Source organism: Varanus komodoensis, unplaced genomic scaffold (genome assembly GCF_004798865.1).
Source record: "Varanus komodoensis strain SLA01 unplaced genomic scaffold, ASM479886v1 scaffold32, whole genome shotgun sequence".
Taxonomy (NCBI): Eukaryota; Metazoa; Chordata; class Lepidosauria; order Squamata; family Varanidae; genus Varanus; species Varanus komodoensis.
In genome coordinates, this window is record NW_025335798.1 from 12,080,225 (window position 1) to 12,094,007 (window position 13,783).

Below are 13,783 nucleotides of genomic sequence, written 5' to 3' on the forward strand. Positions count from 1 at the left end.
GGGGGGAGTGTGTGTGTGTGTATGTTTTTATGAGATTAATTGAATCCATAAGGGAAGCCACAGCCTTGAATTTGGAAGAGCTGAAAGGAGCTGTCATGGCCAGGACGTTTTGGAGGGCTTTCAGTCATAGGGTCACCGTAGGTCAAAGACGACTTGATGGCACAGAACAGCAACAATATAAGCATTGCTTTCTAAAGCCTCAGAATCTTCCATTTTCTCTGGGATGCTTGACTTGCTGTGTCTTCTAAATAAAAATGGTAATGCTCAATAAAAAGCCATGTATCTTTTTTTCCTCTCTACAGTGTATTACACACTGAGTGCCATAGTCTAGACTTGTATTTCAGTTCAATATTTATATATGTAAATTAATGAATTTTCATGTTTCCCTATATAATATCATTTTGGTAAGCAGACAGATGCAGCACTGTCATCTTGAGAAATGCAGTCATGTGAATCATTTTAAGAAGATGATTTTCTTTCCTGCAGGACTTTCTGAAATTCAGTGAAAAGGCTGGACTTGAGTGTTCAGAGACAGAGGTATGGTTTCATCAGCTCCCTTTTTATTTTGTATTTTACATTCTCTTTATTGCTTGGTGATAACATATTAAACTATGCTTAAGCAATCTTTGGATGTCCCTCTTTTAACCAAAAGGCAGGGTGCAAATAAGAAAATAATTATTTTTGAGAAAAGTAATTTAAACTCAGTGGGGGGAAAAACAACAAATAAAAAAATGTTTTCTTTTTTCTTTTTAGTCTTGAAATCCTTTTTAAATACTGCATTCAGTGTAAAGTAGAGCTCAATTAGTGAATTAAAGCCTAGCCTTAAGAGCGGCAAAGATAGTATTGCTGCATAACTGGAGAATCTTTACATCAGCAAGTAAAGGGTTGAAGTGGCTTCAGCCCAAAGCCAAATTCAGTTTCTGAGAGACTCTTTGGGGCTGCATTCCAGGGGTGGAGAATGAAGGGCATCTGGGCCAAAGGCAAAGTGAATGCAGCCAAAATGCCAAGAACGCTGGCATATTTCAGCTTGATGCTTCTCTTGCAAGTAACAAAGACTTTCGAGAGGCATTTCAACATTTGAGAATGGGGAAGAAACTACACAAATGCCAAGACTCAAGAGATAGCAGGCAGTGGGTGAGGGGAGCAGAAACGATCTGGTGATGTGGTGAAAGAGGCATAGCTATCTGGGGAACCCACAGGGTCTCAGCTGAGACCCCACATAGCCTGGAATTTGTCTCCAGGCCTGAATTTCCACATCGCTACTTTAGGTTCTAAAGGTTAGCTCTTCCTTGCCCTTTTCCCTGCATCATCAAGAACTGTCATTAAGAGACACAAGAAGGTACAGTCTGGTGTAGCATAGTAATCAACAATACAAGTTACAGGCTGAGAAGACAGAGCTTAAATACCAGCCTGAAACTTGCAGAATTATACTAGTCAGTGCTTCTAAGATAATGGTTCTATTTAGGACCTTGTCAAATACGTGGTGGATTTTGCTCATGTTGGATATGCCTGGAAAGCTTTATTTGAAAAGCTAAGAATATAAGAAGAGCTGTGATGGATCAGACCAAGGATCTGTCTAGTCCAGCACAGTGGACTAACACACTGTGCCAGTTACACAGTGGCTAACCAGTTGCCCACTGGATTCCACAAATAAGCCATATGTGCAACAGCACACCCTGTTCATGTTCCCCAGCAGGTGATGTACACAGGTGTATTGCCTCTGAAACTGGAGGTAGCATTTAGCCATCAGGACTAGTACTCACTGATAACGTCCATGAATTTTTCCAAACCCCTTTTTTAGTGCCATCCAATTTGTGGCTATCACTACATGTTATGGAAGTGATCCCATAGTTTGACTATTGGCTGTGCACAGTGTGTGGAAGAAACTTCTTCAGCATTTAGAACGGCTGCTTGCTTTGGAACAGTATTGCCAACCTTGGCTCGAGGTGTCTGGGGCTCTTTGCGCCATGAGCATCTCTCTGCAACGAACATACTTTCTGACTGTGGTGGAAAGATTGTTATGTGGATGGCCCTGCTTCAAAGGGGAGAGCTAGATGGCCTTTCACCCTTTCAAATTCTGACTGTGTGATCACTCTCTCTTACAGAAAGCTGTGGAATTGATGTGCCTTGTTCCGAAACGCTGCAATGACATGATGAATCTGGGCCGTCTTCAGGGCTTTGAGGTAGACATCTATACTGGCTTTTGGGTGTGATCTGGAGAGTGCACTTGCTGGCAGTACATTAAAAGCCCTCATGGCAGCAAGCTTTCTTCCCTGATAATGTGGTCAGTGGCATAGCTTTAGCTTCCATTACTATTTTCCGAGTTGCAGCTCACCAAGGCAGGAAGTGCTTGGTCATACAAGTGCACACATGCATACACTGGTTGCCTCACAGAGAGCCTTTAATCATTCCTGTGGCAGAGTTTCTTCTGCACACTGCCTCTTGCTGCCTGCATTGTACACCTTGCTGTGTTACTCTGTCCAGTGCAAACTTAAAGTTTCAAAAGTGTAGAATCTATATAATCTACATTGTCTTAAATGTGCCATAGCTTACAAAGAACTTACTGTTACACAAATCAATCCCACGGGAGAACATTGATGCTAGCAGCTGTTTTGAGTAAACCTCCAGGCGCAGGCATCTGGTTCACAGTTGTGGAAATTCTACATCTGGTGGATCACCAGAGAGAAGCCCCTCACCACTTTTACAGCATAAGCTAGTGGGGGACACGTGCATTGCATTGGAGCAATCATATGCCATATTACTGTGTACCTCTCCATGTTTTATTTATTTATTAAAACATTTCTATGCCGCCCCTTGCCGAAGCCTCGGGGCGGCTCACAACACAAAATAAAATACAATAAAATACAAAAATAACAATATAAAATTAACAATATAAAATAAATAACAATATAAAAGAAGTCGCCCTGGCCAGGAATCAGCCAAATTGCAGGAATCAGCCAAATTGTTTATCTATGTATTTAACAGATTTATATCCTGCCTTTCTTCCCCGCATAAGGATCCCAAGGAGGTCCTCCTATCTTATTTCCTCTCTAGTTCATCCTCACAACCTTGTGAGGTAGGTTAAGCTGAGCGACAATGACGTGCTCAACGTCATCTTGTGAGCTTCATGGCCAAGTGGGGACTATGAGTGGACTTGCCTCCATGCCGTCTTACATCCAAAAGTCAGGAAGCAGGCTGTGGTCCTGGACACATGCACCCAGGGGCGACTCTGTGAACCAGCTGGCAGGCATTATCTTTAGGGGCTAGATACCATGTTTCAGTGAATTGCAAAACACAAATCATAAGAGGATTTTTTTCTGCTGGACCATATGCTAGCATTCGCAGCTTGGAGACACAGTATCTGAAGGAGGACATCTTTTCATAAAGTCCCACTCATGCCCGGGCCGCATAATCAGAGGTCCAAGTACAGCTGCATGCTGAGAATCAGCAGGTGGCTACTCATGAATGACCCCCCTCGGAGTAGTCCCTGCCTGTGTCGTGGCCTCCGCACAGAGGTCCAGCTAGCACCTGCCTAACATCATCTTGGCACCAAGCAGACACCTTGCGATTTCCACAGGCTTTTAAAACTGGCATATATTCTTGCAGCCTGATTTGTATCTTAGTTGTATCTTTGTGGACATTTTCGATTGCTTAATAATTGCTGCCTGATAAGGTTTGATCTTTGCTGTTTTAAAATGGGTTTTTGTGTGTGCTGCTATTACTGACTTTATGGTTATGAACTTTATTGGATTTTTATGTGTGCTTCATCTATATTTAAGTCCCTGAAAAAGCAAGCTGCTCTAGAGAATTGAATAAACGCCTTTTCTCTTAGCATTCAATTTGTGTTTATCTTAATGTTTTATCTGTTTTAGGGCAAGCTGGCAGCCCAAGGGAAGTTGTTGCAGCAGGATACATTTTACGTAACAGAGCAGGATTCTGGAGGGCTGTCTCGACCGAAGGAACGCAGAGTTTTCCTCTTTGAGCAAATAGTCATCTTTAGCGAGCTTCTTAGGAAAGGCTCTCTAACACCTGGATACCTGTTTAAACGGAGCATAAAAGTAAGACTGCCTCAACAAGGTGTGCTTCCTTGAGGCACTTCAGCGGATTCTGCCCTTGATTTGTAGCATAGCAGCTAGTCAAGGAGAAAGGATTGTAGAAACACAAGCAACTGCTTGATGCTGAGTGAGACCGCTGGGCCAGCTCCCCCAGTGCTGTCAGTGCTGAGTGGCAGCAGCTTTCTGGAGTTTCAAGCAGGATGTCTGAAACCTGCCTGAAAGTGCCGGGGATTGAACCAGGGATTGTCCTCATGCCAAGCATGTGACCTGCCACTGAGCTGCAGTCCTCTTGCTGCGGTGCAGAAGCTGTGAAACGTGGCCATCGTTTCACACTCTCTTTGTCCCCATCCTGTCATTAGCTAATCTGAATAACTTCAGCTACAATCAACTTGAGAAAAAAAAAAAGGAGGGATTGGTTAAATCAAGAGGTGTCTGCTAGCACAACAGGATTCCCTCCATCTTTTCACTGCAGCCCCAAAATGTACTCCAGGGGGTTCCCCAGTGCTCCAGAACAGGATTCGAAAGTACTCCGGGAGTTGAGGTGGGGGAGGGAGATTGCTTTCCTCCTGGGTCCACGGATGGAATGGCTTCCACCCGCAGAATGGCACAGTTGGGTACACCGCTGAGTCTGCTTGTATTTTCTGCATGTGGCTTCATGTGTCTCTCGCATGGTAGCAGGAGGCAAGAAAAAATATCTGCAGGTGGCTATTTGGTTGAACACACAAAACCCACTAAACGTGGAATTATGCAAATATTATGCGAGAATATTAACCCTGTGACTTGTCTTGTGTAGGACAAGCTACTTTGAGGACAAACAACAGGGAGCAAAAGGAATACTAAGGGGACACAACTGGTACTCCACCTGTCTCCTGGTGCAGCTGTAAAGGTGGAATAAGATAATAAAAGCAGTATAAAATGGCACTTAGTATAGAAGTTTGAGAAAATGCCTAGCCAAGAGATAAAATCCCTATTACATGCCTGGGCAAATAGGATTATGGTCTTACCCTTTAAGAATGCAGTATTCTGCTGATACTCCTATAGATTGGCAAGACTGCCAATAAAGCAATTTCAATTTTGGAGGACCTTTCTGTAGAGCAATTTGTTTTTTCCTGTGAATTAGCAGTTCTCTCTCCAATGACATTGCCTTCTAACTTCAAGATAATCCAACAGCTGTTCAAGGTACTTGCCACAACAGATGAAGAGCAAAATTGAAAGCCAGCTTGTTCTTCTGGATAATCCCTTATCTGGAAAGACCAAGTTGTTGCTGCTCTTCTTTTGAACTGTGGCATTGAGGGTGTCTTTTGGCTTGGCTGCTATACATTTGGCCTGCGTAGGACCCTTTTCTTATCCTCCTGAAGTGGCATTGAGCTTTCTCTGCTTGTTTGCAGATGACATACCTAATACTAGAAGAGAATGTGGATAATGATCCCTGCAAGTTTGCGCTGATGAGTCGGGAAACGTCAGAACGGCTCATCCTGCAGGCAGCCAATCCTGAAATCCAGCAAGCCTGGGTGCAGGATATCAGCCAAGTGTTGGACACACAGAGGGACTTCTTAAATGGTACGTATTCTACTTGGCTGTGAAGCCCAGGAGCTTTGTGATGGGTTCTGGATGAAACTCCTTTTTTCCTTCAGTCTGCTATTAATCTGTAGGCTTGTTTTATATCGGTCATGCACACCGACTTCTTGTTCTTTCTTCTGCATAGAGCATGATGGGAGGAAAAGCCAAGTGTGCTGAAGGGGATTCCCAGGATGTGAAATTAAATCTATACTTTTTAAAATACTTTTTTAAAATCTAGCAGAATGTGCCCTTTGCTGATGCTGGGGTATATTTTATCTCCTCAACTTCTGAGTTAGGCTGGACTGAGGCAGTGTGGGAGCATACAGACAACTAGTTGTCAAGAGGTAATTACAAAGTCGTGAAGAAAGTCTGTCATACTTCTGAATGCGATCAGAAGTCCAGGGGAGCCTGCGAAGAAGTGCTGGGTTCTCCTTTCACCAACTGAAAGGGCTCTACAGACGACCCTTTACTGAATGCTCAGGGTTGTAAATGATCACTTGATGGCTGCATCACAGCCAATGCAATCCTGGGATTGCATTTTTTAACATCAGCTGTGAATGCATGTGCAACATGACAGCATGTTTCACCGTCCGTAGCAACTGTCTTCTGCATTTCCTCCATACCCCTAATCACATCATTCAATAACAAAATGTCTGTGACATATTTTTCCATACTTGGAGGTTTAGGTAGTAGAATTTCTGAATATTATGTGGGTTAATGCATCATGCATGCATTTCTTTGTGCATTTTGACATGGAGTACTAACCTGGACCCGTTCTGTGCAGTTTTCCCATTGATCTGGCTAACACAGTGAACAACAAGAGCTGTAGAAATGATGAGGTAGTTTAACGCCCCATCCTCCACATAATGTAGCCGTATGAATATATGCAGTGAGTGACAGGCCTGTGGAGAAATTGATTGTGGAGGTATCTCTGTTCTTTTCCCTGCTTTGTTCTTAAGGCTAGAATTTGTCTTGGCCTGTTCCCTGCACCATTTAATGCGCCTTATCAGTTTTAATGCAAAGGAAAGCCATGAGACTTTAGGATCAGCCACAATTCTAAATCAAGTGCAAGACTACGCACTGCACAATTAGAAGGGTGTCACTGCTGTAAGCAAAGTGCAGTGGTCACTGTCATTGGTAAGGGCTTGGGAGGGAGGGCGTGCATCACCAGGAGCACGGAAAAATCTGGCACTGCAACACTGGATGCTTCACTGTCTTTGCTCAGTGAGCGCTCGTGAGAGTGCGCCCTGACCCACGAAGAGAAATGCTTTGGTCTTCCCAGTTACGTAGCTGACAACTAGATGGGTTTCTGTTGTGTTTAAAGGCATCCCCTTGCGTAATGCTGCTTTGCCAGGAACAAGGTTTTTGTGGTCCTTTTTTCCTATAGTTTGTAAAGAATTTAAATCCTCATCCTTCGCGTGAGGAAGAAGCAGTGTCTGAAATGGGGAGGGCCATACTAACTCTTAGTCTTTTGCTCCAGCACTACAGTCTCCTATAGAATACCAGCGCAAAGAAAGCAGTACCTCAGCTGTAATAAGGCCCCAGACCAGCAGGGTACCCCAGCCCATCACCAGGCCCTATTCCTCAGGTCCAGTGGGGTCTGATAAACCTTTGAAGGCTACCATGCGTAACCCGTCTCTTCCGCCTCTGAAGTTATCTACCTCCAATGGCAGCACAGGGCACGAGCAGCACCAGCCAGGGGACAAATATGAGCAGAGCAAGGTACGTACTATTCTGTGTCTCACAGAGACTGTCTTTCCTTGCACTCTCCCAATTTCGGTTATTTCATAATACATTCCTATAGCTAACTGTTAGCTACCAGTGGGTAGGGTGCTTGAGCCATTGAACTAGTACATGAGTGACAAGTGCTGATCCAAAGCCAATGTTCTTTATATCTCTTTCAGCAAAGCTTATGGTGGAGACTTAGGAAGTTCCATAGGATCTGCATGATACACTTAAAAGGAATAAAAAGCATCTCCCATTTGTCTGTCTACAGAAATCAGGCATAACTCACATGCTTCATACATAGCCTTTAAAAACTTACCAGCAGGAGGGAGGCTGTGATGCTGAGTACAGGAAAGACGAGAGCAAGGGGTGCATAATGGATTGCCCCAAAGCGTCTTTCCTCTTCAAAATCATAGCCCACTGCTTTCCTCACCCGCTTACGCAGAAAAACGCATGGGACTTTGATTCATGCATTAGCATGCAACATGTGCTTTGCCTCTGAGCAACTAAAGCGCATGAGGATGAAAACATGAATCAGTTTGAAAGATTATAGGCAAGGGTGCAGAACATAATAGTTCAGAATTTATTTCAAGCAATCGCAGATCAGGATTGTAACTAGCATCAGTTTTTGCAGGGTTGGACTTCACACATTAATCTGATTTGTCCGGGCTGCAACATTCCTTGTGAGAAAGAACAGTAAAAGGGTCTTGTTCATCCAGAGCACTCCGTAGTCTTTCCCTTGTGTCTCCTGATTATGCTCTGGTACAGAATGATTCCAGGTATTAATATGCAAATGAGCCATCTTTTTATCAGAACGTATGATAGAATGCAAAGCAACTCTTTCTCCTTTTGGTGTCTCAAGAGGACGAAGAAATGCTTCTACACTGGTCGTCATTCCATGGACTTGCTAACCTTTTGCTCATTTGTATTTCACAAACCAAGTAGTGTTGCTGTGTTGTCATCATATTTCATTGTACCCCTGTACAAATGAATGGTATGGCTATATTTGTAATATTGTGCATACTTCTGGTCTCCACATCCCCCAAAATAATGTTAGAGAACCAGAAACAGTATAGAGCAGCATCAAAAAGAGAGGAAGGGCTTTCTCATCTTTCCTGTGAGATATTTCTAATGCTTTGGGGCCTTTTTAACTTGGGAAGAAACCTGGAGATTATGTTTGTGTGGTGGGAACATACATAATTCTGCATAGGGTGATGAAAGTGGCTTTTTCTTCTTTCCATAATTCTAGAACTTGGGGTCACGCAGCAAAATTTGCTGGCAGTATTTATTACTTTTTTGTATTATTGTTGCACTGCTCCTTCTCCAAAAACTCCCCAGAGCAGCTTTCCTGCAATAAGTGAAGGAAGACCGCTTTGCCTACAGGCTTTCAAGAAGCATGACCCTCCCCCTTGCCCCCAGTTCCTTGACAATGGTTGGAAAGGAAAGAGGAGGTCAGGGTTTGAGCCTTAGGTTTGTGGAATTTACCACCCTAAGACGTGGTAGTGGCTGCTGGATGACTTGGCTTTAAAAGGGCCTAGACAGATGAATGGAGAATGGGTTTATTGCATAGGGACTAGTCATGAGAGTGCAACACTATCTTTCTTGAACCAGTTTGTTGGGGAAGGGCTCTGAGGGAGGGCTCTCAAGCGCATCCCCTGTTAGCAGACCTTCCAGCAGCATCTGGATGACTGGCCATTGCAGGAAATAGCATGGCTACCTAGATACATTATTGGTCTGCCTTCACAAGGACTGCTTTCATTTCTTATCCCTCTTAGTAAAATACCTCTTATTATTCTAGATTATACAAGCCATGGTGCCTTCTACTATATGAACTATAGAATACAGTTCTATAGAATACATGAAATGAACACAGCCCAGTGAATTAGTTTTGACTGATGTTTTTCTCTCCTACCCCACTTCCCCACCCAAATTCCTTGAATTAAGAAAAGAAAGTTTTTTCAGAGACATCCTCTGAAATTAGCTTAGGTTATTCCATTGCCAAACTTGTGGCAGCTGTCTCCATCCACAGGCAAGCCACTTTTAAAAACAATCCTTCCTCGCCGCTGTAACGAATAAGCGTGTCTAAATTTGCTCTGCCCTGAAGTATGCGGTTCTCTCATCCTTGCATTCCCACTGTTATCTCTAGAATCTGTTTGCCCTTGAAGGCATGGGCAGCAGAGCTCGCGGAGTTTAATTCTTCATTCTCCTTCTAAGGGAAAATTTGCCTCACAAATAAGTGCAGTGTTAGGGGCAGAGCATCACCTATTAAAGGGCAACTGGTCTGCTGTTGCATATGAGTCATGACAGTTAAATGGCTCAGCTAGCTAGAGCTGATGGGAGTTGTGGCAACGATAGTTGGAGGGCCACGAGTTGCCCACCCTGATAAACACGGAAAGACAGGGAACGTAGTTCAGTGGTTTAGTACATGCTGTCTTGTCTCGTCGTGCATTCCCCCAGGAAGACTGCAGGAAAAGACTTGCATCCAGGAAAGGGCCTGTGCGCACACAAGTTACAAACCAGTTTAGAACTGCTGAGAAAGCAGTCCCCAGTGCCATTCAGAATTGCTGGCCTGTCACTTCCTATCTGAATTGAGGGGATATTGCACTCCGCTAACTTGCCTTGAGAATGCTGGAGGATGAGATGCCGTGTCACTTCTTGGCACATGAAGGGGAGGTGTGCTGTGCAGAAGATGATGACAAAATCAGGGCACGATGCAGAGCTACCTTGTCACTGTTGCTTTCTGTGTCTCCTTCTCAGAATGACTTGGGTGGGTGCAATGGGACCTCATCTATGGTGGTCATCAAAGATTACTATGCACTGAAGGAGAATGAGATCTGTGTCAACCAGGGTGAGGTGGTTCAAGTACTAGCCATTAACCAGCAGAACATGTTCCTTGTGTACCAGCCTGCCAATGACCATTCACCAGCAGCAGAAGGATGGATCCCAGGGAATATCTTGGCTCCCCTCACTAAATCAACTACAGATAATAGCGACGGAAGCATAAAGTAAGTGCTGTGTTGGAATCCCTGGGAGCAGTATGTGGATTTTTGAGGAAAAATAAAATCCAGATGGTAGGATCTTCCTGCTTTAAAAAATCTACAGTGCCATTGGAACAAACTTTGCTTGATAACACAGCATGGGGTAACCATGTTGGGATAGCTGGGTTTTTGTTGAATTTTTGTGTTCCTTTTTTCCTATAGTTTGTAAAGAATTTAAATCCATAGGCAGTTCATAAGGCATGTTTTATGTTTTTCCATCCTTTCCTAATAATGGACCTGATTGGACTGGACTTCTATTTATCTTGTGTTTAAATTGCTTTTTATATATATTTATATATACATATATATATATATAGGTTATAATTATATAAAGCAAACAAAACACCACCCACCTGTCAGGCCTTGTATTGAATTGAGTCTTGCTTCTCAAGGAAGAGAGATTTTATGTTGTCTGTGGCAATTTCTTGTATAGCTTGTAACATTTTTATTTTGATTTTTTTTTCTGTTCACATAATATTTTGTAAAAAAAAAAAAAAAGAAAGAAAGGACAGAAAGAAAGAAAAATGGTTTAAGAAATCCCTTTGGGCTACATTCCTGTAAAAATATTTTGCACTATTTAAAGAAACCCATATTTGAAGTCAGGTTGTGCAATATTATGGATAGTCGCAATGTTCATCATTGTACTTGTAATGTAACTAATAATTTTAAATGTACTATTTTAAATATGTAAAATAAATTTTCACCATGAGCATGTTTTGACAAGGTTAAAAGGACCAGTTTCTGACCCTCTTCAGTTCCTTTTCTTTTCCTTACAATGTTTTGTTGCTTATTTAACAAATGTGTGAATACTATTTCCCCTTTTTTGAAATTTGAAATGACTAAATAATGCAAGAAAATGGTTTTTTATATTAAATACTGAAGGTGCAATCCTTTTCTGTAAAACCTGTTGGGTTTTTTTTAATCTTCAGCTGTGAAAAATCTATCAGTGTTGGTTCTCACACAAATTAGAATGTATTTGCATCAGGGAGATGATGTTTTGTTGAGTTCTAAGTACGGAAGGTACAATTCAACTGAATGTGCATTGCAATAAATCAGTAAGGCCCTGGACAGACATAGTGCTATGAAACTCTAAGCCAGAGTTATGGCACAAATATTGCCTGCATCTGTACTGATGAGGACCATCTTTAATGCTGAGCTTTTTGATAACCAGGCTTGAAGGAAGCTTGCAAATCCTGGTTAAGAAGGAACCGGCTTAATGTTAATCCTGGAGAATCATTGGTGTGAGTGTCTAAGGCCAACCAAAGGAAGGGAGGAAGCATGTAAGCTCACTCCCACACTTCTTAACCATGGCTGCTATTGGTCTTAGTCATTAACAGAGTAGAATAAAGTCTGCCCTGATCATCACAAAACTATATTGCCAGGCTAATTAGACATCTCCCATTTCATGACGGCTGCAAGATTGCATCAAGGCTTCCAGAACATTTGGGCCTGCTTTCAGGTGGCAATCTTTGGGGGTCACAGAAGCCATCTTAATGGAACGTGCCTGCTTGCGTTGCCCATTCTGTGTGATTGGGTCTTTCTCGGGCGTACTTGCACCTTATTAGGAACTGCCCATTAGGCGTACTCACAAAAAGAGGTGTGTTGTAGAAGCAGCTATTCCAATAGCTTGTATAGTTCCTTCCTTTGCACCGCAGTGCTTCTGTCCTGTATGTAAAAGGGTTGCTGTGTGGATTGCTACCGTGAGGTTTCTGGCAATGCCTTTTCATACACAAAGCTACTTTGCTGCAGGAATACCGTTGGTGCTGCAAAAATTCCACCCATGGAAATAAAGCACAACTTATTGGATGGCAAAAATGAGAACCAAGTATGACTTTTCATGGGTGTGCAATTAGAGGGAACTCATACATTCAGCTACAGTGCGAGAAACCCACGTATAAGTATGCTCAAAAAAAAGAAGTAGCAGCAGCAGCAATTGAGAGCAAGAGAAATTCTTGTCAGTCTAATAGGATGACTAAATGTGGCTGCCAGTCCCTGAACAAATGGCTGGCTAATCCATGAAGATTTAAAAAATATATAGTCATCTTTGAAAACAACACTGAAATTAATGTGTGCGTTTGCATGCATCTACAGCTGTCCCATTTAATCTCTCATGTGTTCACACTACTCTAGAGTATTGATCCAAGGAATGTCATTATTTGCACACATTGTGTTCAAAGGTAGGGACAGTCGAGTTAGCAGGAAATCTACATCTTATTTCACCCATGTTTTCATTAATAAAGCTCACTTCTTTCTCTTTTTTTCTGCTTCTCCCTTCTGTGCGTATTATGCACGAGTATAATCTTAGAGGAAATATGTTTCCATGAGATTAGCAAGCTCTGTTCATACTTTCCATATGCACGTTTGTGGAACATATGGAGGGAGGAGAAATGCAGCCATTGTCTTGAAGCTCCCTGGACAATTCCGCTGAATGCCCAGGTGAGAGGCCAAAGGACCTGATTACATTCTGCCTTCTGTTGTTGAGTGAATGTGCATCCTGAACATGAACAGAGCTAAAGCACAAGGTCTAGTACTGTCAGGACCTGTTGCTCTATCCAAAAAGACCTCACTGATGGGCGTTCCCTTGCAGCACTCTGGCTCCTTCAGGGCCTGTAGGCTGACCACAGCTTTAATATAAACAAGTTTAATCTTCCAATAGTGCATTATCTTTTTGTAAAATACTACACTGCATCCTGCTGATCTGATAAAACGTATAATGAGTACAAGACATTTCAGTATTAGAACAAGATGTTCTTAGGGGTGAGTTATGCCCTAAACAGGTAATTATCTTGCACGACTGGCACGGCAGATTATCTCAAGCATGTATACAGCCCAGTACACTTTGGGCAGCTCATTATTTTTCCTGATAGGAAAAAAGGGAGAATCACAGATGTCAGACATATGTACATACACTTCTGGGACCATTGCCCCAATCAGGGGCCTTAGATGCATAACGTTTCCATTTCAAGGTATTCTAATGTATATTGATGTTTGCTTCACCTATACATTGCAGGGCACAGTAGTGCAGCTTCCCCAGTCTCCAGATATTTTGGACTTCAACTACTGTCAGTCTCAGCCAGTATGGGCAATGACCAAGAATCTGCAAGTTGTATTTCAAAATATTTGGGGAGTCCCAAGTTGGACAAAACTGCTCTCGTGTCATGCCAGTGTTTTCCTCTGGCAATTGTAATGTATGAAGCAGAACTTTCCTTGTATGTCAGGACTGCATCACTGGGATCAGACTTGCAGCAATGGGAATGAGACCAGCACTAGACTTGCAGTGTACAAAACCATCAGTCCAAGTGCAGGAGAGAGCCGATCAATAGTTGTAGCCCAACCTTTCCCAGTGTGGTACCCTCCAGATGGACCAGCCAGCTGGAACATACCACAGTTGGAGGGGCTAACCAT

At 42.8% G+C, this 13,783-nt stretch overlaps 1 protein-coding gene across 1 annotated transcript in view; it reads left to right on the forward strand.

The window, feature by feature from the left end:
* KALRN (kalirin RhoGEF kinase) overlaps positions 1–13,783 on the forward strand; it is a 599,751-nt gene that overhangs the window by 553,291 nt on the left and 32,677 nt on the right. The window contains exons 43-48 of the mRNA XM_044438481.1: positions 487–537; positions 2,106–2,183; positions 3,873–4,058; positions 5,444–5,615; positions 7,096–7,337; positions 10,098–10,345. Coding sequence (XP_044294416.1) covers positions 487–537; positions 2,106–2,183; positions 3,873–4,058; positions 5,444–5,615; positions 7,096–7,337; positions 10,098–10,345 — 977 coding nt within the window. The remainder of the gene's footprint in view (positions 1–486; positions 538–2,105; positions 2,184–3,872; positions 4,059–5,443; positions 5,616–7,095; positions 7,338–10,097; positions 10,346–13,783) is intronic.